This window comes from Protomyctophum bolini, assembly GCF_963924005.1.
Source record: "Protomyctophum bolini genome assembly, chromosome: 7".
Lineage (NCBI taxonomy): Eukaryota > Metazoa > Chordata > Actinopteri > Myctophiformes > Myctophidae > Protomyctophum > Protomyctophum bolini.
Genome location: NC_137868.1, coordinates 36862692 through 36886938, shown reverse-complemented (window position 1 = coordinate 36886938; position 24247 = coordinate 36862692). Strand labels below are relative to the sequence as shown.

General features: G+C 47.0%; 1 protein-coding gene across 5 annotated transcripts in view; it reads right to left on the bottom strand.

Annotated features, from left to right (window-relative positions):
- Positions 1 to 24247, bottom strand: part of hivep3b (HIVEP zinc finger 3b) — a 65478-nt gene that overhangs the window by 14341 nt on the left and 26890 nt on the right. For 4 of the 5 annotated variants that reach the window (XM_080768719.1, XM_080768720.1, XM_080768723.1 and 1 more), the window contains exon 2: positions 726 to 3057. In XM_080768719.1, coding sequence (XP_080624845.1) covers positions 726 to 2679 — 1954 coding nt within the window. In that variant the 5' untranslated portion in view covers positions 2680 to 3057. Of the gene's footprint in view, positions 1 to 725; positions 3058 to 19649; positions 19689 to 24247 lie in introns of those variants that run through there. The other variant, XM_080768721.1, reaches the window with a different exon arrangement.

Genomic DNA, 24247 nt, shown 5'->3' with positions numbered 1-24247 from the left:
TAAAAGAGCTGGAGAGCTGGGGAGTAACCGCTGTTACTGAACAAACAAAATATAGCATAGAGCACTTATTTAATATTTAAAAAAAATATATATCACTTTACAGCACCTTTATATTAGACTTTAGCTATATAATGGTATACAGTGGTGTTTCCATAAGGCAGCTCTGCTATCTGTTCATATTTCCATGTTTGTTTGGTGCTTCACATCAAAGAGGAAGCGCTCTGCCGTTTATGTTAATACTGATGTTAATTTGCAGGGAACTTCTGTTTAGCAATTCAAATGTCTGCAGTGTATTGCCAGACTAAACATGACAAAACACCCCCAGAGCATCCGTTCCTCCTGCACAGTGTTCATTTAATTTAACTCTGAGAGTGTAAACACCATTCTTACTCTCCCAGAGTTCACCCGTTAAGACTTGAGGCAGATTCTACGAAATGTTTTGTAAATCAATGGTTCTCAAACCATTGTCCTTCGTGCCAAGGACGACCAAATTGATATATATAGTTGGCAGCACTGCGGCATTGATAGTTGCATCCTTAAGGGATGTCTCATCTCCATATTATAACTTTTTGAGGTTTTTTTTCTTACTGTACGTATCATACTTTACGTCAAAGCATCAAAAGTAGCAGATCCACAAGCTTGAAATTCACGCTGCGTTTCGAGCTTGTGAGATCTGCTATACTTTTGAATTTGAATCCTGAAAAGTAACAGTTTTGGACACCAACCTGAGGGGGTGTGGCTGCTTGCTGTGGAGCAGCCCGGTGGCTGCAGGGGGCTGCAGCCACCGGGCTGCAGGGGGCTGGGAGGGTCCGTCTGCAGGGGGCTGGGAGGGTCCTCCTCCAGGCTCTCCTCTTTCCTCCGCTTGCGGACCGCCATGGCCAGCGCTCTGAACTTGTAGTGCATCATCTGGGGGCGAGAGTCTTCCCTCTGCGTCCCGCCGACGTCCCGTCGCTCTGGTTCCAGCCTGCGCTGCCCGGGGCAGGCTGCACGGTGGGCCTCATAGCTCGCTCTCTCCTGACAGCGGGCGCCACACGCCGCACACTCAAACTGTTGTTGTTGGTGGGGATGATGCTGATGCTGGGGCGTTCTTTCCTGCTCCGCCCCTCTGGCCGAGGAGAAGGAGGAGGAAGATGGCCCTGCCCCCTCCAGGAGCAGCTCCGCCCCTAGCGGGACTTCTATGGCGGGCTGGCGTTTCAGCAACCGCTGGGCGTGCTGGCCCGCCCTCATCCCCGCCACCATGGCCTGCTGCTCGTCCAGGGAGTGGCTGAGCGGGTGGCATCGCGGGGACAGGGTGCACGCCGCCGGGGCGCACGCCTCCACCCGGCTGGAGGACGACGACGGCACCGAGTGGCTCCTGAACAGAGGCACCGCGGCGTCCAGGCCCCGGGCCTCCCCTTTGGGGTCGTACGCGTAGGGGTCTTTAGGGGCGCCCAGTTTGGCCGACTCCGAGCTGCTCTTCCTGGACAGAGAGGAGCGCCGCGGCTTGACGCTGTCGATCTCGCTGGTGTCCACCACAGCCTCGTTGATGGTGATGAGCTTGGTGATGTGCTCGATGACTTGGGCCTTCTCGTCGGCCCCGGAGGACGAGGAGGACTGGAGGTGCTGCTGGAGGGGGCCGCCGCGCGCCTGCCCTCCCAGACGCCCGTATTTCCCCAGGATGATCTCGGCGTACGTTTTGGCACTGGTGCTGGGGGGGCTGACCTGGGACAGCTCGGTGCTGCAGCCCGAGCCGGAGAAGTAGCCGGACTCCGTGCTGCCTTTGCTGCCGGGGCCCAGGGAGGACGAGGAGGAGGTGGAGAGGGAAGAGGAGGGGGTGTTGTCGGGAGAGGCTCCCAGGGGCCCACGTTTCCTCTCACTGAGCCTCATGGCCAGCCTCTGTTTGACCGCCTGGGAGTCCTCGGGTCTCGGGGCCTCCGCGGGGGCTCTTGGCGCTGGCGGCTCCTGACCGCCTCTCTTCTGGCCCGCTTTGTCCCTGTGGCGGTGCTCCCCTGTCTCCTCTTCAGAGTCTGTACTCTCGCCCTCCGTGGGCTCTTCCGGGTCCTCTCCCGGGGCCTCGGTGCTACTCAGGCTGGGCTCGTCGCGGCTGGACGCCAGGCCCGCTTTGATGCGGTGTGCGTGGGACTTGCGGTGCTTGTACAGGTTGCTCTTGGTCTTGAAGGAGAACCCACAGGGGGCACACGGGTACGGCCTCTCCCCCGTGTGGGAGCGGATGTGTTTCTGGAGGACGCTGGGCTTGGCGCACGGACGGCCGCAGTACGTGCACACGTACTTCCCCGGCTTCTGGGGTTTCTTGTCCCCCCGCCTGGAGGTGCCGCCCGCCTCCGGGCCGCCCGCCTCCTGGCTGGGCTGCGGCGGGAGGCCCGGGGAGGCGTGCTGCTCGCTGCGCGCCGAGGAGGACCCGGAGGAGTGCGGCGAGGTGGAGGACGGCTGTGGAGAGAGGAAGCTGCCTCCTCCCGAGGGACCCGCGCTGTCCGAGTGCTGCCACGCCACTGCCTGCTGCTGCTGCTGCTGCAGCCGCAGCAGCAGGTCACTGCGCTTGGGCTGCCGGTGCTGGTGGAGACGCCCCAGGCTTCCTCTGCGCGGGTTGGGAGGCTGCAGCGCCGGTTCGGCGGACGCCGGCCGATGCTCTTGCCGTCCGGAGCGCTCCCCATCGGCCAGACGGCTGGACTCGGCCTCCATGGAGCGGGGAGAGGGGCCTCAGGGACAAACAGGGGGTCGGGCTCTGGGAGCCTCATGGAGCTGGCCGCATGGCGGCAGGGAGGTCAGGGGCATGGGGGAACATGGACTGGCTGAGTCGTGAATCACAAAGACAGGGGGAGGACCCGTGCGGCGCCGGCCAAAAGTCACCGGAGAGGGCGGAGAAAGGCATGGTTAAAAGGTGCCCCGGAGGCGCGAGGATGCAGGTACGCATAGATGGTGGCTCTGCTCTGCGCTGAGACGCTCGTCTCCCATCCAGAACCAGCTGTGTTTTTAACGTAATGGCTCCGCCACCGTCCTCTCTGCATGTCTTCTTCTGCGGCGTCTTGGCAGAATCCACCGTTCAGCTCATAACAGGCTCTGGAAAACAAAAAAAGCAAGACGAGGAAGCTGTGAGTCACCGAAATGTAAAAATACACCCAGGTGACTGTTGCACACCCTTTACTTGTCAGCGCCGTCGGATATATCCTCCATAAGTGATGATTTACAGTACAAATGCCAGTGGGTTTCAAAGTAGGATCCACTGGGTACCACTGGATTCAATGGGTACCACTGGATTCAATGGGTACCACTGGATCCACTGGGTACCACTGGATTCAATGGGTACCACTGGATTCAATGGGTACCACTGGATCCACTGGGTACCACTGGATCCACTGGGTACCACTGGATCCACTGGGTACCACTGGATTCAATGGGTACCACTGGATTCAATGGGTACCACTGGATCCACTGGGTACCACTGGATCCACTGGGTACCACTGGATCCACTGGGTACCACTGGGTTCAATGGGTACCACTGGGTTCAATGGGTACCACTTTAACTACTTTAACTCCGTTTGATACTATGGCTATAAAATAATAAGGCAGGCTATCTACAAGCTCACAATGCATCACAATACAACACGTTGTGAACTAGTCATTTTTTTTACTATTTTTGAAAATAATTTCATAAAACATAAAATCGTCTCTTCTGGAGGTCTCTGGCACAAAACCTTTTCATTTCAAATGAAAAGCATATATTCCCAAGGGGGGAGTGTGACCAAAACGCTGCTAAACAGCCGGGAGGGAGTTTATAACTTATATAATACAGAGAAAGGCCAGAGTCATTAGTCCTCATCATCATCCACTTCCGTCTTTAACCCATTTTGGGCGGGAACCTGTTTTGGCGTTTTAAACATTATGTTATAATTGCTATTGAAAAATAGCAGATCTACAAGCTCTGAGTGGCGCGCTATGAGCTTGTAGATCTGCTATATCCGCAAATCTTTGAATATATATTTCAGAGCGAACATTTTTAACTAAAATATTTGCTTCTGGGGGGTCCCTGGAACTACATATTTTGAGATGGGGGTCCGTGGCCCAATAGAGATAATTCGGCGGGTCCTCGACATGAAAAAGGTTGAACACCACTGACACAGAAACATGTGTTTTTCAGATTGTTTTTTAGGATTTAGAAGCCTTTTTTTATCGACCTCAGTCCAAAATGGGTTAACAATTGACCCTCTCTCTCTCTCTCTCTCTCTCTCTCTTTCTCTTATCATATTATATCCGGACTCATCGAGGCTGAACTTCTTGTTCTAATATTCGGTGCGGTGAGCGGCAGCGAGCTGTAATGAGATCATTAGCACACTTAATTGCATTTAAGCACCATGTTATTGGTCTGACCTCACCTGTAATGAGAGCGGCTGCCAGGCAGCCACGGTGCCGGCGCCACGTGGGCGCACGCCGCTCTCCTTTCAGGTGGTGGCGGGCGTACGACCGGACGGAGACATTTAGTGTATTATTTAAAAAAGGAAACCCATTTTAATGGATTCAAATTTCTATTTGGATTATGGAGGAAACTATAGAGGAAAAACGATATATGTAAAAATAAAAAGTTAAAGCAAAATTACTGAAATAAAATATGGTTAAAGTGGTTAAACTGATTTTGAAATAGTTTAGCTGGAACCCCCTCGAGGACCCCACTGTGAGAACCACTGTATTAGACAGGCACATGCAACACACACACACACACACACACACACACACACACACACACACACACACACACACACACACACACACACACACACACACACACACACACACAGACACACACACACACACACACACACACACACACACAAAGACTGCATTAAAAACTCTGAGCGGGTATCATGTGACTCAGGACCGGCCTACACTGCAGGAACCGGAGCGGGTTCTAGGTTCTGGCCCCTGGCCGGCATGCATGGCAACAACCAAAACCTGGACACAGACTTGACCAGGCCACAGCGCCATGGCAACGGATCAAAATACATTGGAATTGGAATCATAGCCTGCAGGGCTTTAATCTGATCTGACCCTGAAGGGGAAACGTGAAGGTGGCGACTAGAAGGGACTTTATTCTAATGACTCAGTCAGCAGTGAAAGTGGAAAGTAAGGCCTACGTGTACTCAGGTATACTGTAACTGTACTTAAGTACAATTTGGAGTTTTTGCTTTTCCTTAACGCATTTTGGGCGGGAACCCCTTTTGGTGTTATAAGAATGATGTTGTACTTTAGCCGTTGAAAAATAGCAGATCATCTCCCCTTGTATGTATATTGTCTGGTTTTGTTTTGTTTCTGTTGTATGTATTGTCATAGTCGTTTCGTTTACATGTACGTTTACAAGTATGTTTGATTAAAATTAAATGAAAACAAAATAATAATAAAAAAGAGTGAAGTCGCATGTAAATAGCTATTGATAGTTGTGGGTTGCGTTTTGTTTGCTTGTCTTTTAAGTGTAGTTACTTACGGGCGGCAGTGACTCAGAGGTAGAGTGGCCGGATGGGAACCGTGAGATTCGTTAGTGTCGAAGTGTCCTTATGAGCAAGATTCTGAATCCCTAATTGCTCCCGATGTGCAGGTTGGTGCCTTGCATAGTTTCCTCTGTATATATATATATATATATATATATCAAATATAGCAGATCTTAAAAGCAATTTGAAAATAGCCCATCTACAAGCTCGCAACGTGTTGCGATGCGTGAACTTGTAGATCAATTTGAAAACATGCCAATGCATAGTTTTAAAGCGCTCATGTGGCATGCATGGTAGCTTCTTTTGGGCTTGTTTTCATAGAGCTGGACACTCGTTTCTCTCTCAAAATCTGGCAACACCGGTAGAGAAAGAGAGAGAGAGAGAGAGAGAGAGAGATACTCCTGCCAAAATCTACTGTATGAGAGAACCGCCGCTCTCTTAGCAAGATATATGTACCGTAATATCCTCCACTTATACACTTCCAGGGAAGCAGAGCTCATTAGGGGGCCCTGAGTCTTGGCTTGGTCACCAACAAAGTCCGTCGGAGGGAGGGAGGGAGGGAGCGCTCTGATGAAATCAAGATATAATGTCCTGTAATAATCTACCCACTCACAACACAACCAACATCCATCTCACGGCTGATCGCCTGATTCTTGCGCCGCAGCCAATCAAAACACATTCTGGGGGCAGATTAGGAGCCAATCATAACATCCGTCCACCAACAAAGCGCTGGCGGTCGGTCCCGTCCCGGCTCGGAGCTGGTCCAGAGAATCATCAATCATCATCAGACCGATGAGGGAGAGACATCCACACTACGGTGCTCGTTCACCACACAGACTCTAGTGTTGCCAGATTGTGTAGGAGAAATATGCAGTCAGGTCTGTATTTGAAAACAAGCCCAAGGGAATCAATTGTGTGTAGTATAGTAGTACACGCACACGCACACGCACACACGCACACACACACACACACACACACACACACACACACACACACACACACACACACACACACACACACACACACACACACACACACACACACACACACACACGTCTAGACAGAGGCAGGTGAATGCAGCAATGCTACACTGGCCAGATATCAAAGCTGACGGAAATCAATCCGAATACATAACCTGTGATTGAGAGAGAGAGGTGTGTGTGTTGTGTGTGTGTGTGTGTGTGTGTGTGTGTGTGTGTGTGTGTGTGTGTGTGTGTGTGTGTGTGCGCGTGTGTGGGGGGCAAGAAGAAAGATGGAAAGAGAGATGAAGTGTGGAAAAGGTGGAGTGAAAGAGAGAGAGAGAGAGAGAGAGAGAGGTGAATCGGTGTTCCAGTGGATAAACAGGCCTAGTAGGAGGCCGAGGTGCCAGTTGTGGCAAGACAGCGCTGACAGTTGTTTTTAATGAGCCACACTTTTTCTCTTTCCTCCTGCCTGCCGTATGTTTCTAGAGCACGCACACACACACACAAACGTGCACGCAGTGCGCACACACACACGCGCGTTGCAGTCAGCGGACTTCATTGCAGCCAATTTACAATGGAGGGGGGGGGGGGGGGGGGAGAGACGAAACGAGGATCACTCTTCTGGAAAACGACTTGACAGATTCTCTGCAACGTTTTCCACTTTTCTATACCTCCCACACACACACACACACACACACACACACACACACACACATCTGCTGAGGGCTGGCGTTCCACGGTTCCATCAGAATGTTTCTCTAAGCAAACTGGGGGCTTTGATTACAGCAGCATTTCGCCATCAACGCGAGGCAATTACGTGCAATAACAAACCAGATCAACACAAAAAAGAAGCACAATTCCCTCGTCTGTCTTCGACTGTCTCTCTCAGCCTCAGACAGGCAGACTTAACACAGTGGAGATTTCTTATTGCGTTCTTCCATGGCTATACAGTTAGCTGCTTCCCCCCCACCCCCCCTGTTCTGTTGAGCTCCAGGGAGGACTTTGCTCATTTTAGATCATAAATGCAGCTTACAGAGAGGCTGGACACAGTACACAGTACAGTACTAGAGATGTACCCATACCATTATTTCCTTCCCTTTACCGAAGCCCATAACTAGATCTCATCATGTGATAAATGACATATGGGACTGGCATAGACTGACACCCGTCAATACTGATACCAGCATTTTAGGCAGTATATCGGCGATACAGGTATCTGTTTCAGAGCAACTATATATCTATCTGCTGTTTTTTACTTCAAGCCACCCAGGGTCCACTCCTGACTCCTGGTGAATCATGACCATTCACATCGATTCTGTGATTTGTATTATTTTTTTAAACTGCAAAAAAAGGGTATTTATTGCGACTGCAGGTCACAATTAACTATGGAATCTAGCATTTCCCGTCAGTGTGTGTGTGTTGGTTGGTTGGTTGGTCACCCCAGGCAAGCCCCCCAGGTCATCATGACGTCACATCACGTGACATCAGCCCCCACCATACATGGTGCCCAGGTCATGGTGACATCACGTGACATCATCAGGGATGCATTGTAAATGCGACCTGCTGTCACAGTTAAGCCCATATATGGAGATCCCTGATGTCATCACTATTGGCCAGCAACTCTACATCTAACCTCAAATCTCCATATATGGATATATGTCACAACCTGTTGTGACATATATCAGAGTGATGAGTGATGACTCCTATCCAGTCCAGATGCTGAGGTGCTCACAAAGTTAAAACAGGTTTATAATGAAGATAGCCATGCTCCGAAGAAGACACGGTGGAGTCGAAACCTCCCGGTGTTGAGTGGCATTTTATTGTTTTAATATGTAATAGCCCTGTAAACATATTAAAGCCTTTTCTTTAAAATGTATCCTTAATTGTTCAGAGTATGCTTGAAGCCTGTCTTGATGGGACCTCTCTTCATTATTTAAAAGTATACAAAATTGGATACGTACTGTACACTGACTGTACGTAGAGAGGCAAGAGTGGGATGGGGTAAATGTGTCCAGTTGATACTGTACATTGAAAGACGAGAAAGATTTAGAAAGTAACAGGCTGAGAGATTAGAGAATTGCATGAATTTAATGTGAAAATACCCATTTTAGTTTTTTATTTTAGTTTTCTCGTATATGCTCAATCAAATCAACCAAGCAATCAATCAATCAATCGAAGAGATGTAGAGAATAGGAGTTGGCAACCTTTTTGACATGAAGTGCCGTGTTTTAATTTTCTTAATAGTTAGTGTGCCATATCAACATTATTTTCTTTCACAACAGGCTGCAATGATCATTAGACATTAACCCTCTCCCAGACTCCCTCCCCAGTCAGAGTTATCAGTTTGATAGTGAGTGGACTTAATTTAACTGACTCAACTTTAGGAGAAAAGGGTTAGGGTTAGGCGTATCGTGCACAGGTGCGTAGGCCAGTGGACATCAATGAAAGCAATAAGGTACACCCGCACACTGTGTATTTGCTCGGTACATGAGTATTTTCGTATTTAAGGAAGCAACGTTTCGGCCCCTCCGGACCTTCCTCAGGCATCAACTGACTCAACTTAAAATTGAGTCAGTTAAAAAAAAAACACTCACCATTGTGAGTGATCACCCTTCCCTGTGCCAATGTTGGCACCCCATGCCTATAAGGTTGAATCTCTGAATACAGCGATGTAAACAGGAGAGACAAGGCTGCATGGCAGGAGGAGGGCGAAAGAAAGGGCAAAGAAAGCAAACAAAAAAGTGAGAGTTGTAGAGAGAGAAAGAGAGAGAGAGAAGTTGCAGAGGAAAACCACAAGAAGAGAAGAATAAAGTTGCGAGACTTGCTGGGCTTCTTTGTCCGAGAACAAGTTTTCCTGGCCTGCGTGAGTAAGCTTAATGATCTCTGGCAAGGCTGTTGATGCAGAGCGCAGCGTGCATTATTCATGGCCGTCTAGACTCCTCTGAGTGGGGGAAGCACAGCGTCAGGGCCTTGCCAAGGAATGCCACCGTTGGCTGGCACACCTTAACGCACGTGAGTGAGCTCACTCACACACACTGCTACTTTCCGGTGGCAGTGGCTCAGGGGTAGAGTGGCCGGATTGAAACAGCGAGGGTCCCAGTTCCCGGGCTCCCCCAGAGTGTCCTTATAGTGTCCAATAAGAATAAAAGTGTGTGTGTGTGTGTGTGTGTGTGTGTGTGTGTGTGTGTGTGTGTGTGTGTGTGGGTGAATTAATTGCACTATGTAAAGCGCTTTGGATAACAGCGCTATATAAATGCACCATTTATTTGACCACCCCTTTACCTTAAATTAACCCTTATCCCAGGGGTCTTCAACCAGGGGTTCCTCAATGTTACTAAAACTATTTGTGTGATAGGGTAGTTTTTATTTCTTTTTAACTACTTCAACCTATAGCATCCATACTCTGAGAACTTTAGCCAAATAATTGCAGATCTACAAGCACGCAGCACAATGCGTTGTGAGCTTGTAGATCGGCTATTTTCGATGATTTGGTGTCGAGAGACCAAAAGAGTAGACCAAGTACATAGTGAAAGGTCAAGTTTGCCGGGTATCGACAATTTCAGTGGTTAATTGAAAAATGTTGAAGACCCCTGCCTTATCCTATAAGCCCTATAGCACACTGCAAAAATAAACAGACCCTTCCCTCTGCAATACTGTATGTCCCTTCTCAGAGTTAAAGAACCGGCCAGCACTAGAACAGCCCACACACACACACAAGCATCATGTAAAGTACTCTACACAGCAAAGCCCTCAGTGATGAGTAATCCATTTGTGCATACTGCTCTGCCTGTAGATCGGCTATTTTCAGTATACGGCACTGTCATACTGACACTGTACGGCTATACAGTACCGGTAATACATACATTCTGATGTCCCTAATCTGGGGTAAAAATTGCAAAAATCACTGATCTATAAATCACAACGCATTGCATTGTGACACGTTGAATAATTGTTATAAACTATGAGATATATATATAATATAGTATAAAATATTGTATGGTTAAAGTGGTTTAAATGATTGTATTACTTATACTTAATACACTATTAAGCACTTTTGCTGGGGGGGATTTGCTATAACTAAAGACAAAAATGTCCACCATCTCGAATCAAATCAGCATCTCACAGACGTGACAGTCATGGGGTAATCCTAGCCTGGTTCCTCTGCACAGTTCCTTCTATTCATTTCATGAGGGGTTTTCCCCAATTCTAATCCATCTTGTTCTACAACTACTGTAGTTGGCCTACTAGTGCTCCAATGTGCTGTTATACTTAATGGTAGGGTAAGAGATTTTCTTTGAATAGCAAGCCTATATATCCTCACTGCTATAGAGTGTTCAGTAACAGGCGTCTCCACTCCATGTTGCACTGTTCAGTAGAAATGTTGTTTGAGGACTTGTAAAAGGGATGTACATATATATTTTCATTTTTATTATTTTTATTTAATGGACAAAAGGGTAGACGTAATAAGCCTAGGCTTCAGTCTGTACCCTATTTCTTTCCAGAATAAGAAAAAGAAAAAAACTGATGAACTAAGAATGTTTTGTATGGAAAGAAAAAACAAACTAATAAACTAAACTAAACTAATCCAGCTCTTAGAAAATGCAGTTTCAGATCGGGATACCAATTTCATCCAATCGTGGTGGAGAACTCAGACAGGCAACAGATCAAGTGATATTGGAAGTGATGACATAAAGAAATGAGCAGACACAATTGGAACTGTCTGGGACCCACCTGAACATTTATTTCCTGTTGGAAATCTTCCTGAACTAACACTTTGTAGCAATGATTACTACCATGATATAGTGCTTTGTGAGCTTGTTGATCGGCTATTCTCTGTGAAAAGACACTAGTGGTCGAAGCAATAACACACAGCAGGGATTGGGTTATGGTGGTTATTGGCACGGCTGTGCTGCAGACGGCAAAGGCGGGATGCGAAAAAACGATTAAGGGCTGTCGCCCCCAAGCTATTGGCAATAGACTGCAAAAAAAGCTTCTTTCCACGAACAATCAGGTACATGAAGACAAGGACCATTATGGAACCAGGGCAAAGGAAAACGCTACCCCCAATCCCTCACACATCGGCTTGACCTGCAGTACATACTACAAGCTGCTGTATATATGGTATACAACAACATACCAATATTATAATTATGCATTATACATGCATGTATATGTGCATTTATGATGATTCTCTCTTATTATTCTTTTGCTCTTTCTTGCACTCTACATTCTATAATCATTGTATTGTTATTTGCTGTGCTGCACTGCTGCTGCATTGACTGTAAGGAAGCCAAACAAAAATAAGTACATACGTTCACTCTTATGTACCTGACTGTACACAAGAAGATGTAACAATAGAGTACAACCTTGATCCGTTGTTTTGACTCTTAGCCACCGAGTGATATAAACTGCACAATTCACAGTGGGGTACAATTAGGGATGGAGCTCATATTTCTATTGATAACGATCACCTTATCGATCAGGCTTATCAAGCCGGGTTCTTATCGAGTGTGAGATAATGCATGATAAATAATACATTCTGAACAGAACCAGTATATTTTATTAGGGCCTTCAACTACAGTATACTTTTCTAACAAACGGAAGGCAATTGACCTTTTTACCAATAAAATAATATTAAAGGAACTGTTAACTGGTCAATACTGTATGTGTGACTTTAAACACGTAATGTTGTTTACTCTGTTGGCAGGTATCAATACACTTTTAGACATGTTTGTGCCAGCGTGGGCGATTACCTTCATCGCCTCTTGTCTTGATTGTTTAAACATGACATCATGGGCCGCTATGCTCGATAACAGGCTTGATAAGCCCAAAGCTTATTGATAACGAGTACTCGATAAGCTTGTTTTCGGAATTTTTCGGGTATCGGTTATCGAGCTCCATCCCTAGGTATAATACAGTACCTATCATCCAATCAGATTGTGTGATTTGACCAACCTATGTTATAATAATATGTCATATTATCATGGCTGATGTCGGGTGTGAAGCTCATACGGTATGTCTGAAACTATTACTTTTCACCATCAAAATTCCAAAATAGCAACAATTGCAGATCATACAGGAGAAACCCTTTTCACAAAACTAATTTCACTCTCTTTTTGAGCGGTGCTTTGTGTGTCCCTACAGTATGTCCCTATGTCTTTCTGTCCGTTTAGGTATACATACTCGTACAGTACAGTACAGTATGAGTAAATACTCTTACAGTACTGCACAGTACAGAGTACAGTACAGAGTACAGTACAGTACAGAGTACAGTACAGTATGCATACATTATTGTACAGTATACTACAGTATGTGTACAATATGCGCATCATGATCAAGCAAAGTGATGCCTCCTTCCCCAATTCCGTTTCATTGTGCAAATGTCTCAGAAAAATCTAAAATGGAAAGGACGAACAGGTGATACTGGTGGTGTAGACTCTATACAAATCATTGCAAAGATTGTGGAATACAGTAGTTGTCCGACTACTCCTCCGGAAACCGGAGGGAAAAAAACCCCCCGTCCCTTTCCTTTGGGTTTCCGAGGTGACCAAACACACTGACACATCAGCATTCAGCTATATATGATGTTTTGTAAAGGGAAGTTGGATTTAACGCAGTTTCAGGAGAAGAGAGAGACCTCCTTCTGCTCATCTCAACCACTCCTCCCTCCTTATCAACATCACCTGCCTTCCATTATCATTCGGCCAATCCCCGTCACAATCACCACAGTATAAATACACCTGTGAGCCGTCACTTATACGGTTCTTACTACCTGCGTGGTCTCGAACAATCCACCCCTAGCACCTCCATCTCCTCAGTCTCCCCCTCCGACAATCCTCTCCATCTCTTCCAGGAACCCGGCAGTACCGGAGCAGAGTCGGACTACTACTCCCCCACCCTGAGTCTCACCCTACCTGGGTTCCCCATCCTTCTGGGACTACTCCCCCACCCTGAGTCTCACCCTACCTGGGTTCCCCATCTACTCCCCCACCCTGAGTCTCACCCTACCTGGGTTCCCCATCCTCCTGGGACTACTCCCCCACCCTGAGTTTCACCCTACCTGGGTTCCCCATCTACTCCCCCACCCTGAGTCTCACCCTACCTGGGTTCCCCATCCACAACCTCCCCTTGTGTCATTGTCATTCAATAAGAAAACATCACACTTTGAGCAGAAGGTGTGGTCTCTTACTAGTGAAACGGCTGATATAGATTTCCAGTAAGAAATCGCCACGCGCGTGAAACCGTGAACAGAACACATGTCAGCAGTGAAACAACAACACATGGTGCTGATGCTGAAACGGGACCTCCGTGGGGCGGGGCTGCTCCTTCACTCTGGTCTATTTATAGACCAGAGTGAACACACACACACACAGACACAGACACAGACACAGACACACACACACACACACACACACACACACACACACACACACACACACACGATTAGGTTAGCCATAGCTATGTTTTTAGATCTGATCTCTACAACAGCATTTGTTCGCTTGATCTGTCGTTGGCCTTTAAGTTTATGTATTCTTTGTTGTACGAAGAGCTGCTATTTTCGGAATGCGTTCTATGCGATCCTCTCGTATACGACAGAAAACACGTCAACTTCATGAACCACAAAGGCATCAAAAGTATAGCAGAACCACAGGCTCCAACCATGTTGCGAAGCTCGCAAATCTGATACTTTGGAATTTGAATCCTGAAAACGAACAGTTTTGGACATAATTATGAGGTTTCCACGACCACCCCACAAAGCAATACATTTACCACAACGGTGGTGGTGCTGTGCAGAAACCTGTGACCCCCGTGCAAGATGGTGTTCTGCTGCAGAGTGTGCAGTGTGTGTGTGTGTGTGCGTGTGTGTGTGTGTGTGTGTGTGTGTGTGTGTGTGTGTATGAAGAAGAAGGAGTCCATGTCAACCTGCCAGGCCTTTGTGTTGTTGTATCACTTCAATGTACCAACCTATTGGGTCTGTGCCTAAAATGTGACTGAGACTGATGCTCACTAGCAGAGTGTTTGCACGAGGAATGTGCACGGTGATGTAATGTGTGTGTGTGTGTGTGTGTGTGTGTGTGTGTGTGTGTGTGTGTGTGTGTGTGTGTGTGTGTGTGTCTCGTCAGCAGGAACTCCGACACTGATGCAGGTGCCCTGGGATCTCCTTATACGCAGTACTGCTTACACTGACTGTCCTTGTGGCCTGTGCTCTCCCTCCCTCTCTGTCTCTCTGTCTCTCTCTCTCTCTCTGTCTCTCTCTCTCAAAGAGTACGTAACGCACATACATACAAATACATCTACGTGTCATCGTCGTCATCATCATCATCATCATCATACTGTCGGGCAGAAACCTCTTATCTCCAAATTATTTTGACTTCTGGGTTGTTTTTGTACATCAACGTCAAACGTAGCAGATCTGCAAGCTCGAAATGTGCTGCATAGCGACGCGGTTTGAGCTTGTAGATCTGCCCCTTTCCCCGTTTCCCCTGTCCAGTTTTTTGTGTGTTTCCACCCGACAGAGACGATATTACATATTAATAAAACTATAGATTTTCAAAAATGGTGAGAATAGCCGATCTACGCTATGTCATGTTGTAGTTTTCGGTGGTCACTTTATCATCTAAAACTGGAGTACGAATAGGCCTCAAGCAACTTAATGCCACATCCATTCGTTGATAAAACGTAAAAAAAAAGGACCAAAAGTACAATCTTCTGGATCATGCGACATCATGTAGCCCTAGTGGATTCCACTGTCTCCATCTCAGGCCCATGCAGGGAGGAGGAGCAGTGTGCTCTGCTCAAAGTCTTTGGAATTGTAATGAAGGTAAACATTGGCAGCTAGCGCTCCTGTTCCTGTACGCCCTGCGTCCATACACACACACACACACACACACACACACACACACACACACACACACACACACACACACACACACACACACACACACACACACACACACACACACACACACACACACACACACACACACACACACACACACACACACCATTATACCTGCTCTGTAGCGCAGCACCAACAATAAGCCCCAGTATTTCATTAACATGAGAATACGCCGCAGGGGAGTCAGCCATCGTTCACGTCCGTCCTCCTCATCATCGGACAAACTACGGCAGCTAAACATTAAATTAGCTTTAAGTGCCGTTTAGAAAATATGGTGCCATTTCACTATAACCACACACACACACACACACAAGAACACACACACACACACACACACACACACACACACACACACACACACACACACACACACACACACACATACATACACACACACACACACACACACACCTCTCTCTGTCTCTCGCTTACTGGCAGCAGCCTGGCACACCGGTTCCCATGGAAACCAGCCTACTCGGAGCAAACGGCAGATGGAGAGAGGGAGCCGACTCAGCCGAGGATCTAAATTTATCTCCCAGCGTCCTCTGTGAGCACAGACTGCACACACTGACAGCGTAGGAAGAGTGTGTGTGTGTGTGTGTGTGTGTGTGGGGGGGGGGGGGTTGCCTGACCTCTGCGTGTGCCCACCACCCCTCCACCCCCCCACCCTACCATGAACCCCTCACCTATACCTGATGGGGGGGTGTGGCGGTGGAGACACGCACAGCGTAGCCTGGCCCAGCCCGGACTGGTCTCTGGTCTAGAGGGGCGGTCGAAAACAAACGGTGGATCCTATTGGTTCACCAATCTGAACGGTTAGCGCCTCTGTTTGGGGGGTGCGGTTAGCGCCTCTGTGCGGCGGTGCGGTTAGCGCCTCTGTGCGGCGGTGCGGTTAGCGCCTCTGTGCGGCGGTGCGGTTAGCGCCTCTGTGCGGCGGCGCGGTTAGCGCCTCTGTGTGGCGGTACTCTGTGTGGCGGCGCGGTCCAATGGGTTTCCCCAGGATTGTCTTTTTGAGCCGAATGCGAATGAAAATAAAAGCCTGGGTACCGCTGCAGATGGACAAGCTGACTGCACAGAGTTGTGAGCTTGTCAATCGGCTATTTTCAGCGAAAGCCTTCTCCACAATAACACAAAACAGACAAGCCACTAGTATAGAGCCCTGAGGAACTCCGTTCAACCACAAGGGGTTTAAATGGTTAATAAAGACCTCCTTTGTTATACCGGTAATTAAGCTTTTCAAAAATGAATTCTGTGTATATGTATATATATATATATACACAGACAGACAGACAGTCAGGGATGAAGTTGGAACTACTGTGGGCTGCAGCTGTGCACCCACAACACTGTCTGAGATGACCACATAGTGTAGCAGCAATATATATCTCTCTCTCTCCCTCTCTCTCTCAAATAACACGCACACACACACACTACTGTTTTATACTCTTACTGTAATATCTACAGTGATGCAAATTACAGCCTGCGTCCTGTGTCCTTAAGCCCAAACCACACCGGTATAGGGACCCCTTGGGACAAAACCATTTTAAGGTCAACCACACCAATGCAACTCTTTGCAACTCAATGAGTTGCATTGGTGTGGTTGACCTTAAAAACCGTCTCGTCCCGCCTCGACCCTTTGGTGTGGTTTTGGGCTTTAGACGGGCGTCCTGGGACGCAGTACTGTAAGAAACTCCACGGCCACAATCAATTTGCATGGCCGCATGCCCGCATCAGACTACATCCTACCTACGTTATAAACAATACAATTCACCTATAAGTCGCCGTAGAAACATGATAATAACACGAGTGCTGCCATTTTGCTTACTGTAAATCGCTCTGGATAAGAGCGTCTGCTAAATGCCTAAATTGGAAGAGCAGATCGACCTGATTGAAGGTAACAAACAGTATCTGAGTCTGAGTGTACCCCATCGATAGCACCTGATTTTCCCTCCCATCCACTTGAATTGCTCACCCAGCACATACTCCCTGTTGGGCCTAAAATTAACGTGCCGGACCGAACGCATGAGCGAGCACCGTGTGTGCGTGCAAGTCATGAACGAGCAAACAAACGATTATTGGCTTGTTACTTTTTTTCGCCAACATTTTTAAAGATGGAGTGCCACAATTTTTGTATTTTTCCAGTTTTTCATGTGTCTATGAGGTGACAGTACTTCATTAGACACCCTGGAGTCGTTTTTATGTGCAATGCTGTATTAACTTTGTATTTAGGGTTTCTTCCTGGAGGCTGAACCCTTGACAGTCAAACGGGCCAATGAAATAAACAGTAAAATAGTGACATCACACTATCAGCCCCTCCCCTAACCCCTCCCCCTTTATCATACAACTACAGCTGTGAGTGTGGCTTCAGTTCAGGTGGCTCACCACTAGGGATGGAGCTCGTTATTTTTTATTGATCACCTTATCGATCAGGCTTATGGAGCCGGGTTCTTATCAAGTTCATTATCGAGCATTTTCTATTCTTTTGTGGAAAAATGGGAGATAATAAATTCTGAACAGAACCAGTATATTTTATTAGGGCCTTCAACTACAGTAAGGAACTGGTTAATACTGTATGTGTGACTTTAAACACTTATGTTGTTTACTCTGTTGGCAGGTATCAATACACTTTTAGACATGTTTGTGCCAGTGTGGGCGATTACCTTCATCGCCTCTTGTCTTGATTGTTTAAACATGACATCATGGGCCGCTATGCTCGATAACAGGCTTGATAAGCCCAAAGCTTATTGATAACGAGTACTCGATAAGCTTGTTTTCGGAAATTTTCAGGTATCGGTTATCGGGCTCCATCCCTAACTGGTGGGCGTGTCCACTTAAAAGCATGATTTTAACAAATACTGTACACTCTTTGGAAAAAGTTCTTCCTCCTTATATTATAATAATACCTGATGATCATGTTTTAGGGTAGAAAACATCGTGGCACTCCATCTTTAACTCAAATCTTTTCTCCTGGGGGTCCCTGGAACAGAACATTCTGAGATGTGGGTCGGCAGCCAAATACATATGATTTTGGGGGTCCTTGACGTGAAAACGTTTGAGCACCACTGATACAGCAATGTTTTTCAGAAAACTGTTAGGATTTAAAAGACATTTGTAGAGTCTGATCTTCAGGTTTCAATGGCCTGAATAACAGCCCTGGCGGCGAGACAAATTCGTCCACAGTGGAAACAGTCGTCTGTAGAATACAACAAATGGAGCTAAACTTCTAATAAATTGCATGAATCGTCCACCATACCGGGACCAGCTTGTTCCTAACTGCCAATCATCTCTCTTGGTGGAACAAGGAATTACATTACATTACATGATGCTTTTGGTCCCATCTGTGGATTAGAAGCCAAGCCAAACATAACGTTGCTCTTATGCATATTCTAACGTTTTGTGTTTTCTCCTAAATCAACGCCCTACTTGATCAAACCACAGCAGCTACTTTTGCTACTTTTTGAAAAGTAACAGTTTTGGACATACAGAGGGTTCCACCCGAGAGGTTTTGGACCTGGCGTCCAACATTTCAACACTACTCTTGTAAACACGCTATAAAGACAAATGTCCCCCACAGTTCTCCTAGCGTTTTCATTCCAGTAAATCAAAAAGAGAAAGAAATACCTCCCAGCCTCCAGCATTCCCACAGTGGACAGAACTCAGAACACCCTGTAACTACAGTACATTCACAACACCATTGTCTGGCTGCTAAACTCCAACAATCACCAACCACAACATCATCATCATCATCATCATTACACCCAAGATAGAAGCACTGAGACACACAGCCTGACATTCACGCACAAACGCGCACTTCACACACACACAAAATCTGCATAATTGTACAACAGCAGCATGCTCAGTCCGGTCCTACACTGTAGATATGTACCTACCACACCTTTAAAGAGCTATAACCATTCAGTTCAATGACAAACCTCACAAGGTGTGTTTGGAGAGAGAGAGAGAGAGAGAGAGAGAGAGAGATATGGAGAGAGAGGGGGGAGTGAGGTAGGGATAGGCAGGGCAGGTGTGGTGGATTAAAGGAATAATTGACCCCCCAAAATGACTTACTTTCTTATCAATTCCACAGCCCATGAAGCCCCGGAGTCTCCGCTATGGGTCATCCAGTTATTGACTCAGGAATGCGACAAAACACTAAATCTCTAAGGCTTCATGAGGGGTGTAATTGATAGAAGATAAGTTGTTGTTTTGGGGGGGGAGGGGGGGGGGTGAGCTACTCCTTTAAGGGAGGCGATATGGACAGAAGAGAGAGAGACACGAGGAGGAGAAAGACAGAGTGAGAGACGGGTGGATTACCTGAGGGAGAGAGAGAGAGAGAGAGCAGCCTGGTCTTCCCTCTCACAGAGACGTCTCGCAGCCACTGTGATACAAGCACAGAGAGAGAGCCCGACAGCGTGTGTGTGTGTGTGTGTGTGTGTGTGTGTGTGTGTGTGTGTGTGTGTGTGTGAGAGAGAGAGAGAGGGAGCGGATATGACTGTTTGAGTGGGTGTGTTGCTTAGAATCAGAGAGAGAGAGAGAGAGAAAGAGAGAGTGGCAGTGAGCCCAAACAGAGAGAGAGAGAGAGAGAGAGAGAGAGAGAGAGAGAGAGAGAGAGAGAGAAAGAGAGAGTGGCAGTGAGCCCAAACAGAGAGAGAGAGAGAGAGAGAGAGAGAGAGAGAGAGAGAGAGAGAGGCAGTGAGCCCAAACAGAGAGAGATGGAGAGAGAAACAGAAAGTATATGAATAGTTCCTCTATAGACATCATTTATTAATTGGGCGTGATCTGGAACAGCTTGTAAAATGGACTATTAAAAATAATAAACCTTGCCTAATTCAATCAATCAAGAGAAAGGATTGATTGTTAAGGACATGTGTTCCACAGCAACATAAAAAACATCATACAAATGCAAAGACATATTCCACATGAAATCATAAATTCACATAAGGGCTGTAATAATGCCTCTCTATTTTTTAAACAACAGTTATTGTTTAATTAATATCAGTGTCAGCGCTGTACAACCGGCCATGTAGCTGCCATGTAGTTCAGGACATGCCTGAGTCATGTTGTGCACACACACAGTCGCACACGTGCACACACACACACACACACACACACACACACACACACACACACACACACACACACACACAGTGTGGTACGGTATGGTACAGTGGCGATGGCAGAGTGCCTGCAGATGGGATTACAAACAGGTCTTGCACGGGGTTTTCCCTGCATGACTGCGACGCAGGCGGGACCCTGTCTGGAGGCGGGTGCTGACAGGAGGAACCGGCCAATAAACAGCCTCCTCGTATAGGGCCATCGTTGTATCCTGATGGATTAGCAGCGCACGGTAAACACCAGCGGCCCTATAGCTGTCACTCACAGGCACGCTGGAGGTGTGAGAGGGAAATAAAAACTAATCGCAGAAACCTCCTATATTACCATATTCTAACCGTTTGTGTTTTCATTTAGTTTTTTCTTAAAACAACGTCCTGTACTTGACCACACTACTACAGTGTCACTACAGCGCTTTACATAGACACCAACCAGCACATCAGGAGCAATTAGGGGTTCAGTGTGTTGCTCAAGGACACTTCGACACTAACTCTGGGGGAGCCCGGGTTCGAGCTGGCAACCTCGCGGTTACCATCCAGCCACTCTACCCCCTGAGCCACCGCCGCTCATATCAGGGGTCATGCACTGGATTATCACGACATATTTTGTTTTGTGATACACCCATTCTTAATAGAGCTGAGTCATCTAGCATTTGTTTTCATGTCATAATGGAAGCAGGGAATTGTATAGCTACAAATTGAAATGTTGGTTGTGCAATTTGACCCACCGGTTTTAGAGATACAGTATGGCTTATCAACCCGATCTCCCACAAACACGGTGAAATAACACGGATTGGCAATTCCATACATACACTAGAAATACCTCCAGAGCATATTCTCCATTTCTCTTATATCAAAATGAGGGGGAAATCAAAGATGTACAGAGTAGACCCAGCAAAGTGTTATAGGGGAATCGAACCAGAGAGACCCGCTGATCACGAGTCAGGACATTGTGATCAATGTGGAACGCACCGTAACCACTCGTCTATGGGGGCCTCACCACCGTCCCGCTGGCTGGACGGACGGATGCAATATTTCGGTCACAAAATTAATCAAAGTCTGCTCCGCTTGCCCGTGTCGTTGTGCCCAACACGGCACAGGAAACACTAAAAAAGCACAGCGTCATCTGCGTGTAGCCAAATATACTTTGTGCAAACACCATACATTATGTCTTGATGATAGAGCAACCCACCCACACCCCCAGAATAAACACATAAACAGGTAGAGAGAGGTAAAACAGACCACACTGTTCTTTGTGCACTAGGTGGGCTGCCCTCCTTAAATGGATCTCATTTCAAACATAATACCGCAGTCATACGCACCCCAGCGGGGGGGGGGGGGGGGGGGGGGGGTCAGTTGACTGGAAGACCACACGTCTCAAATAAAGCGCCCTCTCTGCCCTCCAGACAGAGAGAGGCCTCTCTCTCTCTGAGTTCTTCCCCATCCATTCTGCCTTTTACAGCCCCTGTCTAGCAGCTTTATGGGGCGAATGTCCCAAAATATGCCAGCCCGTATTCGTAATGCTGGTGTGTGTAAATTCACAGACCGCTTATTCGGGGCCCAAATTATAGTCTCTGCGGTCGCGCCAAAACAACATGTACCGGGCCCCCCTCGTAAAGTATGCCCTTTGTGTTGGAGGTGTCCCTGTGCGATTTCTGTGTTGTTGTTGCTGTGTGTGTGTGTGTGTGTGTGTGTGTGTGGGGGGGTCTGCTGCTGATGTGTGTGCAGTAAATCCAGAACTACATGCTCGAGGTTGGTGTAGACGGGGTGGTCAATCAGCGGATGATGAGCAGACATTCACAGCGATGGGAACTAAATCACGAATTTGAAGATGTTTTGTGCCGATCGAGGACCCCCCCAAACACAAGATCGATATACATATAATTAAAAATGTTCCAAATAAAACTTCCTTGACATGAAACTCTGGATTTGAGAAGTCACTGCCGTAGAGAGAATACCAAGCGTCTGCCAGCCTCCCGATCATAACGTCTGTGTGTAGAGAAGCTTCCCCTGTCCATCGTCCCCACAGAGGCTGTTTTGTCTCCCCTCTGCCACCACCCCCCCCCACCCCAACCCCCCAGTCAGTGCGAGGACAAACAGAGGACAAAGGGATGACGGATGAGGCGAAAGTCGCTCACAGGGAAGTACAGCGCAAGAAGGTGTTGTAGTACATTTATACTGCGACAATGAGCACATTCACAGCAGACACAATGCAGGCCCCGGCAGGCAGGCAGGCAGGCAGGCCCCATCCTCATCATCCTCAGAGCCAGCCTGCTGTCCCCCTATACTTGCTGCAGCCACACAGTGCCTGGGGTTAGCACCCTGCGCAGTGAGTCCCCAAACAACACTGCTATTGACTGGCCCCAAAGTGAATAGGAAGCACACACACACGCGCGCACACACACACACACACACACACACACAGTCCAGGAAGAATAGGGCAACAGCGTGGATCAATAAGAGAAGATGGAGAATGAGGAGAGGAATAGTTTAATGTTTAGTCTATTAGAGGTATGTGAATCATGTACTGTAACTGTACGGTATTCCACACTGTAAGATCCTGAAAGGATAAAAAGGTGATGCAAGTGATTCTCTCCTTTTTTTGAAAATCAAAAACATTAAATGTATATTTTTGTTAAGGAACACGTTATTCCAACCAGTTCCTTTCCCCTCTATTAGGCGCCCTGGACGGTCAGAGGGAAGGCAGTATAGAGACCAGGATTACTGCATGTTATTCGTGAGGTAACGTACCCTATAGGGGACACGGCATGAACTTGGGTGGGTGTTAATCGTTCAACAGTGGATGGTCAGGATTAACGAGGGTTAATGATGGTTTGCTTTTCTTTTGGGCTTGTTTCTAAAGTGTAGTTGGTTATTTTGGGCTTGTTTCTAAAGTGTAGTTGGTTATTTTGGGCTTGTTTCTAGAGTGTTGTTGGTTATTTTGGGCTTGTTTCTAGAGTGTTGTTGGTTATTTTGGGCTTGTTTCTAGAGTGTTGTTGGTTATTTTGGGCTTGTTTCTAGAGTGTTGTTGGTTATTTTGGGCTTGTTTCTAGAGTGTTGTTGGTTATTTTGGGCTTGTTTCTAGAGTGTTGTTGGTTATTTTGGGCTTGTTTCTAGAGTGTTGTTGGTTATTTTGGGCTTGTTTCTAGAGTGTTGTTGGTTATTTTGGGCTTGTTTCTAGAGTGTTGTTGGTTATTTTGGGCTTGTTTCTAAAGTGTAGTTGGTTATTTTGGGCTTGTTTCTAAAGTGTAGTTGGTTATTTTGGGCTTGTTTCTAAAGTGTAGTTGGTTATTTTGGGCTTGTTTCTAAAGTGTAGTTGGTTATTTTGGGCTTGTTTCTAAAGTGTAGTTGGTTATTTTGGGCTTGTTTCTAAAGTGTAGTTGGTTATTTTGGGCTTGTTTCCTAAAGGTTGTACTACGTGTTGTTTAAAAAAATTGAAATAGTTTTGATAGATAAACTATTTTCAAATGGCCGATGCATATACTGTACACTGTAGGTTTAACGTTCTCATGTAGCCTATAGTAGTCACTTCTTTTGGTCTTGTTTTCACAGACTCACGCTCATCTGACCACTTAACTGGCTGTCGTGCATGTTAAGTGGTCAGATGGGTGGGCCGCAGGTGGGTCTGCCTGTTCTGTGCATGCTTATTTGAATGATCAACTCAAGGAATCATTCAGATATTCTGCGTGAAGTCGCGGCCCATCCTAATCCCAACACCCTCTGGTGTTGATCCCAGAGGGAGCCATGTGTCCATGCTGGTGCTTCTTCACAACGGTAGACAGACGCTCTGCATTCCACCTC